The 8,741-nt window shown below is 47.0% G+C and overlaps 2 protein-coding genes across 4 annotated transcripts; both read left to right on the forward strand.

The window, feature by feature from the left end:
* The first annotated feature begins 86 nt into the window (after window positions 1-86).
* Window positions 87-3,879, forward strand: rbm4.2 (RNA binding motif protein 4.2). The gene is made up of 4 exons (XM_010887934.4): window positions 87-192; window positions 833-1,268; window positions 1,552-2,335; window positions 2,582-3,879. Exons 2-3 carry the CDS (start codon window positions 857-859, stop codon window positions 2,316-2,318), a joined length of 1,179 nt encoding a protein of 392 aa, XP_010886236.2. The 5' UTR covers window positions 87-192; window positions 833-856; the 3' UTR covers window positions 2,319-2,335; window positions 2,582-3,879.
* A 100-nt stretch (window positions 3,880-3,979) lies between these two features.
* On the forward strand, window positions 3,980-8,177 carry rbm4.1 (RNA binding motif protein 4.1). 3 transcript variants are annotated; one of them, XM_020043573.3, is made up of 4 exons: window positions 3,980-4,308; window positions 5,063-5,501; window positions 5,819-6,676; window positions 6,882-8,177. In XM_020043573.3, the coding sequence occupies exons 2-3, from the start codon at window positions 5,090-5,092 to the stop codon at window positions 6,655-6,657; spliced, it is 1,251 nt and encodes a 416-aa protein (XP_019899132.1). In that variant the 5' UTR covers window positions 3,980-4,308; window positions 5,063-5,089; the 3' UTR covers window positions 6,658-6,676; window positions 6,882-8,177. The 3 variants fall into 3 exon arrangements, with proteins under 3 accessions (XP_019899132.1, XP_019899131.1, XP_019899133.1); XM_020043572.3 differs by having other exon boundaries at window positions 5,077-5,501; XM_020043574.3 differs by having other exon boundaries at window positions 3,980-4,125; window positions 5,077-5,501.
* The last annotated feature ends 564 nt before the right edge of the window (window positions 8,178-8,741 follow it).

Raw genomic sequence — 8,741 nt, forward strand, 5'->3', positions numbered from 1 at the left:
AAGAATTCTACAATGTTATAAGTTGTGAATCACATAACATGACGTATAACTTTTACTATTAATGTGGTGTCGATTGGGGGGCTATACTGCTCATTTTGTGGGCCTTGATTGCGTCACACACTTACTAAATCCTCATCACGGCGCCATTTCAGAATTCATTCATTGGCAGTGGCGGCCAAATTCGTATTTCAGGTAAGGGACATTGTAGAATTGGACATCTCATATTCAAACAGAGTGTGATTTTATTAAGCAAGTTGTTAGAATGACTAAACCCCATTTTACGATATTACCCTAATGTGGTATGTTTGTTATACCCGAAGTAGGAACTAGCCGCGCTAGCCTAGCACCATGCCGTGCCAGCCTTTTTTGCTAAGCTAGCTAGCGCACAGTAACAAACTTGCTAGCCTGCTACTGTTGATAACGCAGTTGGTTACTCCATATACATTTCAGTTGTAGGCAGTGAGGTATGGTGACAGCGTTTCGTAGTTAGCTGTTAGATAAATACAAATATGAAACGCAACGTGTTAATAAACATGCATTTATTAATGAGACGATATAACTGCTTAACTGTTTGCAAGCTAGTTAACTATTGTACATTTGCTTATATTGGCCTGGTCAATTAGCTGCGGAAGTAACGTTAGCTAGCTTGGCTAATATTAACAATACTAACTCATGATTGCTGTTGTTTGCTACCTTACTTGCTATGCCGGTTAGCTTGCTATAAAAACTGAGGTCCGCTGCGTTTGCGTGATGCTTGCCCGAAGGCTTCAAATATTGTACATTTATTCGGTTGACTAATTGAGTTAAAACAACGGTTTGTCTCCTCTTCCAGGAATAAAAACATTGGGATTTGAAAATGGTGAAAATCTTCATAGGCAATCTTGCCTCAAGCACCACGGAGGAGGAGCTACGCACTCTCTTCTCCCAGTATGGCAAGATCTCAGAATGCGACATAGTCAAAAACTTCGGCTTTGTGCATATGAACGACAAAGCTGAAGCAGAGGAGGCCATTAAAAAACTCCACCATTACGAGCTCAACGGGGAGCAAATGAACGTGGAGATGAGCCGTGGACGACCAAAGTCCACCACCAAGCTGCATGTCAGCAACATCCCAGAGGGTTGCACCAATGAGGAGCTGAAGGCCAAGTTTGAGGAGTTTGGCCCGGTGGTGGAGGCCGACATAGTGAAGGACTATGCATTTGTTCACATGGAGTCTGTGGAAGACGCCATGGAGGCCATCAGTAGGCTGGACAACACCGCCTTCCAAGGTGAACCCGTAGTCAGGCGAGGGCAAAACACACTTCCCTCTAGGTGGCATGGCGATTGTAGCATGGTGCCGAGTAGCATTTTGCTTTAATTTACTCAGGTGTCAGTGAACAACTACCGTCAGTGATTTTCGTGGTGCTTTCATCCGGTCTAAATGTTATAATGCAGGTCAACCAAGTCATTCTAATATTTCTGTGCAGTCAGGAGTAACGTTAGTCGTTAAGAAGCAGTGGAGTGCGTGTCAGGACACGGCGGTCTCATGCGTCTCTTCTCTCTCCTCAAAAGGCAAGCTGATGAGCGTACAGCTGTCCACCAGTCGCCTGCGCACGGTCCCCGGAATGGGAGCCCAAACTGGCTGCTACGTCTGCGGAAAACAGGGCCACTGGTCGAAAGACTGCCCGAATGGCGGTCAGAACGGCGGTAGCTACGGAGACCGTCTCGGCGGCGGCCCGATGAGGGGCCGGGGCGGCGGCAGGGGCTACCCTCGGGGTCCCCCGGGTTTCGGCAGGGGAGGCTATGGCATGCCCCCCACACCTGATTACATGGGCGGGCTGGGTTACGGCAGAATGCCCGGTTACATGGGGGGGCTGCCGCCGACCCATAGGCCAGGCTACGGCTCTGCTCGTGAATACAGCGGCGACGCCAGGGATCGGTACACCGGCAGGCTCCCAGGTTCCTATCCCGAGCGGGTGTCTGCCTACGAGCGCTACGCCAGTGGCGTTGACTATTACGAGAGGTACCGAGCACGGCCGTACGGCTCGAGCTATTTTGAAGAGCGCCGCCTCGGCTACATCCCCCCTCCCCCTCCCCCCTCTTCCTCCCTCTCAAGGATCCCCTCGACGGTCGACCCGTACGAACGTCGCTCGCTACCATCAGCCACGGCGGCCGCCGCCACTTACCTCTCGCGAGACCGCAGCCCGATCAGGCGAGTGCCCGACGGCTACAGTTACGAACGCTCGCGGCTGTCTCCGGTGTCGTCCGCCAAAAGCACCTCGTACGCCGTCCCGCGGGCCAAGGACCCCTACACCGATCGGCCACACTATGATTACTGAGTCGCACACTTGCCAAGGTGAGCCAACCAACCAGGGGCACCGGCGTGTGCCTTGGTCTGTGTTCTGGAATGGTGCGTGCCGTTGAATGTTGAACAGGTTACATGATGACAGTGGGGGCAAAGGACACTGTACACTTGTTTATCTTGATATTTCTTCAGTGAAGAACAAGAGGCCCCCCCCCAACCCCTTACCACCCCAGCAGAACTTTTAAGCCGTGAAACACGGCCCTGTTTCTCAAAGCGAATGCTCTTCTCTCCTCCTAGGTGTGTATGAACCGCCAGACTTTTCCTTTGCTACCGCGCCTCCCGGCTGCACGGGTCCACCGAGCGGTGTTGCAAAACAAACCTTTTCGCGGCGCGGAACGTGACAGCGCGAGAGTGACGTGGACGGAAATTGGTGTGCGTCTCCCTGGCATCCGCGTTGTCAGCCGTCGGCAGATGAATCGTCCTCTCAACTAACTAACCAATCAGTCTACACAAGTTCACATACTTCCTTTATTTCACAGTTATCAGCTAGACTGCTATCTAAAACCACATGTTGTGGTGTTCATACAGTGATGTTAATACTAGCTTAACTATACCGGTTTTCCACTCGCTTTACTAGTTTGTGTGTGTGTGTGTGTGTGTGTGTGTTTTGTGAGTCACGATTTTGATTTGATTTTAAACCTGTGTTGATTTTTTTTTGCTCCGCTCCACCCTTGCAAAGAATCACTTGGAGGCGAATTGGGCTTTAAATTCGGCCGAGAAATACAAATTTGATGGATTTAAGGTGACTATAGTTTAGTTTGAAAAGGGAAAACGTCTTCAGCCAGGCATGAATGAATCTGTTCATGCCATGTACAGCTCAGTTGTTATGAATAGACTGGCAAGAATGTTCCCCAAAACAATGTCTCTGAAATTCAGGGGTTGATTTTCAGATCGATACCTTATGTTGATATACATGTTTATTATTTTTTTTGGAGGGGGGGGGGCATTGTGCTTGGCGCTTGTGGAGGAAATCCTTTTGTGTCATACGGATGTATATTTCAGAGTTGTCACCGTGACATCATCCCAAAACAAACATTCCAGCTTATAATATTTTACAGAATTATCTGATGCATATTCGCAGGGTTGGAAACACAAACTCTTAATACGTTGACTTGCTCATTCAGTGGTGTCTTTTTCTCCTAACCGAAAAAGAGGTAGTTTTTAGCCCTTTAAACAGTGTTCATGCGTCATGAACTTCTAATGTGACTTTTTGCATAATTAGGAGGCCAAAGTGATTTACACAAATCCTGGATGATCATATCAATATCTAAAATACTCAAATTTCACCTCTATTGGATGTTTCTCTATACAGTGAATGATAAATACAGATAATAACATGACCGTAGCTGGTGTTTCTCAGGGCTGTGACGTCGCCATTAAGATAAAACGGGGCTCTTGATTAATCACTTTCTATGAATGCCTTTGTCTGCTCGGTTCTTCTGGGAATTGTTGTAGTTTGTATATTTACGAGAGTAAAAGCGTGTACGTTTTATGCATTTTATTTTTTAATAAACCAACAATTATTTTGGTGAGAATGTTATGCTTATTTTTGGATCTTATCCATACTCTTCTTATAATACTTAGCCTTGGGTAACATGATAGTACATTTTACATGAATTACAGAACAAGATTCACTTGTCTTTTTTGGCCAATCAACACGTCTGATTTTGCCCCGCCCCCCTCCTATCTGGTTTTGTTTTTTTGATGCTGAGGTTGTGCTGACTGTAGTTAGCATGCGCGGCGCCATTTCATCTCGGAAATCTTGGCATCTACCCGGAAAGGTATGGAAGTAGATGTTTGGTAGCAATCGCGTTTATTAAAATGTTTAGTTAACCATTACTTAGTAACGCGAAGAGCAAAAATGAAATGCTAAGAAATACGCAAAACGTTTTGGATTTATTAGCATAGTATTATCGCTATGTACTTGAGGACTTGGTAGCATCTCTACACAAGGCAATTACCAGGTAGGGTACAACAATCGTTAACACTAGTACACATGACAAATGATTAGTGCAGATGTGCACCTGCAATGATGGTCACTGCAATGTGTTATTAGTGCCTGAATACATTAGCCATGTACTGCCTGTCTAGATAGACAAGCGTCAAATTCCTCGTATGTATACACATACCTGGCGAATAAAGCTGATTCTGATAGACGAAATGCACTGCTGGCAATGTAGCCACTGTTCTCAAACCTGTAGTCGATTCATTGACTTCCAATTGAGGTTTGACGTATAACTAGGTTGGTCACAGTCTAGACAGAGAATTTGACCAGTCCGGAAATTGGGGAAAAGGTCAGTTAACGATTTGGTCAAACGTAGCTTCTAACTGGCCTGGTACAGTTCCGGGTGATTTTATTTAGAATGCTTCTTAACATTCTTCGCTAATGTCTGAAGGGAAAAAATATATGTATTACAGTCATTAACCACATGACAGTTGAGAAGTCACACACATCCATGGTTGCTAATGGTTATGAGCATTTTGATTGATTAATAACTGTGTTCTCTCTTTCTATTGATCGATTCCTATGCATTCCACTTGCACTGCAAAGTGCCTTACTGATAAAGCATGTTGATCATATTTGATCCAATCGTTATTCTCCATTGTTTGTGAAGTAGACAGAAATACCAGTCGTTTTATTTTAACTCGTAAGACTTTCTTAGACGCATTTAAACATTACATGTATTTTTAAATCAAATTAATATTTGTCTTCCACTGTACATGAATTGAAGCGGAAACGCCACCATGGTGAAAATATTCATTGGGAACCTGTCTCCAGACACCACAACAGAGGAGCTGCGTTCCCTCTTCTCTCAGTATGGAAAGATCTCAGAGTGTGACATCGTCAAGAACTTCGGCTTCGTACACATGGACAACAAAGCCGAGGCGGAATACGCCATCAAGAGCCTCCACCATTACGAGCTCAACGGGCAGGCCATGAACGTGGAGATGAGCCGTGGCCGACCCAAAGCCTCCACCAAGCTGCACGTGGGCAACATCAACAGCACCTGCACCAACCAAGAGCTGCGGGCCAAGTTCGAGGAGTACGGCCCGGTGGTGGAGGCCGATATAGTGAAGGACTATGCCTTTGTCCATATGGAGCGGGTGGAGGACGCCATGGAGGCAATCAGTGGCCTGGACAACACCGCCTTCCAAGGTGAACTCACGCAGACAGGTTGTGGTTGGTGAGTGGCTGGTGTGGTTTAGGCCCCTCCCCGCCCGATGATTATAATCAGTTGACTAAGAAAGGTGGTTGGCAAAAGAGTTCGGTTAGCCATGGGTGAAGGTAAGTGTTAAAAGAACACAGTGTACCAGACCGTTCAAAATGAATGAAGACGTGCAGGTGGTTCAGCTCATGCATTTTGTCTTGCGTCCTTAATCTGTAAAGGGCATGTACGTGAGAACAGATGGATGTAACTGTCGCGTTGTGGTAAACGCCTGCGTCTCTCTTTCTCTCTCTCTCTCTCTCTCAAGGCAAACTGATGAGCGTGAAGCTTTCGACTAGCCGCCTGCGTACCGCGCCGGGCATGGGAGAGAGAACGGGTTGTTACCGGTGCGGGCAGGAAGGCCATTGGTCCAAAGAGTGCCCCCTCGACACGTCGGGCGACCACCGAGAGGGCGCCGACCCGGGCTCTGGTGGATTTAATGGCGGCTCCCCCAGGTTTGGCTGGGGCGGCCGCGGTGGCCACGGTTATCGAGGCTTCGCCGGCGGCGATCCCGGTTTCGACAGCGTCAGGGGTTCCGCTCACGGTGGCCGGGGCGTTCCCGGGTATGGCAGGGGCGCAGGCTACGAGAGCGCAATGAGTTTCGGGGTCCCTTCAGGTTACGGCATGAGCGCCGCCGAACATAGCATGGCCCGGGCGTACGCCAGCGAGGCGGCGTACGGAGGCAGCGGCTCGGGTTACGGCATGGTGCCAGCCTACCCAATACACCAGGCATCTCACGAGGACCAGGACCCCTATGGTGTTGTGGACTTCTACGAGAAGTACAGGGCTCGACCGTATGGGGCCAGTTATTTCGAAGAGCGCCGGTCCGTCCATTTGTCCACCCCGCTTAACCCGACCTCCTTGGCCATAATGAGGGAGCGCCCGCCCCCTTCTGGCCTAGACCCATACGACCACCGTCCCCTCCCTCCTCCAGCTGCCCCCGTCTCCTCATACTACTCCCGCGAGCGGAGCCCAATCCGGCAAAATCCGTCCGAGGCCGAGGGCTACGCAAGCGCGCGCCTCTCCCCGGTGCCCTCCCTCCCCAGGAGCTCGGCTTACGACGTTCCGCTGGACCCCTACGCCGAACCGGCGCGATACGCTTACTAGCCTGACTCCTGCTGTCCAGGTGAGGCCTGACTAGCTTTCACAGATCTGTGCTTTAGGTTCCCAGGGAACGAGTCCTGATGTTGGGTGATTTTTGTCTCCTCGGCAGCGTCCCAGGGTGAGAGTCTGGTGTGCTCGAGTGGGTTGATCAAATGGGAGGATGCTTGTTGTAGTATGTCAACGCGCCTTCTGGGTGCCTGATACTGTTTGGTATGCTCTCTTCGCAGGTGACGACACTCGCGTGCCCCATCGTTGTTCCGTTTCGCGGCGCGTTTCGGCTTTGCGACACGACCGTGGGATGGCGAAAGTGCAGATATTTAGCTTCCCTGTTCGGTGTCCGTCTCGTTTGTCAGCTGGTAGCTTAATAACTTTTGTTCCCCCCCCCCCCCCCCCCCCCCCCCCCCCAGAAGGGCAGAATGTGTGTAGATGAGCTGTCTAACGAAAAACAAGAGATTGCACTCTGTTTTTATTTTAATGTGAGTCCTGCAGTTACAAGAGAAGTAGCTGGAGTTGAATCAGTCAATGCACTTGAATCTAGGTAAGTTTATTAATGTGTGGTAAATGTTTGTTTGCATTCCTTTTCAAAATGCATATACAATATGGTGCTGTGAATATGTAAATAATACAAATGCATTTCTACCTAATCCAAGCAGGTTAACAATGAAAAAATTGTAAAAATAAATAAATTTAAAAAAACATGCATTTTTGCTGATAATTATAAAATGCCATTAGTAGTTAAATTTCACCTGCTTTCAAATCAATTTTTTCACTCAAATAAGAATGTATTAAATGGAGATCTCACGTTTGCTCAATTAGTCTGTATACTGTGTCCATTAGTATGATGTTAACATGTGCCATCAAAATTGTCTACATTTCTACACATCTACATTGCCTGGTTGTGAAATACAATACCCAGAATTCATAGCAATGTCCAGCTTTTGTAAAGGCTAGGTAGCAAGCTCCAGAGAATCTGTGGAAACTAGTACTGCCCCTTGTTTTAATAAATTCTACCTTCATGTATGGGAACAGCTTCAACCTGGCGATGTTGTGACCAATAGGAACATTGTTGGTGGAAGTCCAATGGCTCAATTGAACAACTACAACCACACAGTGTTTAAATGCCAATAGTGTGATCGAGCAATCGACAAAACACCAAGGCCACAATATGTAGAATATGTGACACTGCTCATTTTTAGATCAGCCAGAAGTCTCAATCAACGAATGAACTACATTTCAGAAATACTGCTGTGATGCATAATTATGTCTGAAACAACTCAAATCTATCATAATTATGTAGGGGGACTGAAAAAAACCCCACCCCAAATGGTGTCTAGTGATGGATTTTCCCTTTATATGTTTGTGTGAATGACATTTACACCTAGATATATTCTGAAAGTGTTGGAAAATTTAACTGGCACTCCATCTTGACAATCACTAGTAGGTTTGGCAGTACATGTCCTGAATGAAATATTGTATGTTTGTTTATGCAATAAATTGTCTGAACAGGTATGCTGTCTTCTGAATTATGATCTATTGTGTTTTATTTCAGCATGAACCGCTTGCTAACATTTTGGTCTGAATTGCCATTTCTCATTTACTCCTAAATATGTAATATTGTATGACGGTGACCTACTGTATACAATCATTCAAACTGTAGGTGGTTAGTCACTCAGTGGCTAAATGTTCCAGTGGATGTTTCAGATGGGCAAAAGGGGTGCAACTGTTGATAACCAAATTCCTACCATTCATTCTGTAGAAATGTGTTCGCCAGTATCTATTGACCCACACTGAGTAGGAGAACAGAGGGATGTTGTTTATGCACATTAGTATACAAAGCCTACTGCCTTTTGGACAGGCTGAGGTTATGCACCAAAGAACAGCTGCATGGTCAAGGGCTAGAAAAATAAGACCGAGTGGCTGTTACGCGACCGAGGAATCTACTCAACGCAATCAGGAAAGCCAAGTCTCACTTTGCAAATGTAATACTGCATAACTTTGGAAACAAGAAGGGTGGTACTAAACACCGTTCAGCAACAACAAATCTTGCACCTGGTTCCGTTGTGTACGGCTACACTCTTACCCGGCTG

The sequence above is a fragment of the Esox lucius genome, chromosome 24 (assembly GCF_011004845.1).
Source record: "Esox lucius isolate fEsoLuc1 chromosome 24, fEsoLuc1.pri, whole genome shotgun sequence".
Classification (NCBI taxonomy): domain Eukaryota; kingdom Metazoa; phylum Chordata; class Actinopteri; order Esociformes; family Esocidae; genus Esox; species Esox lucius.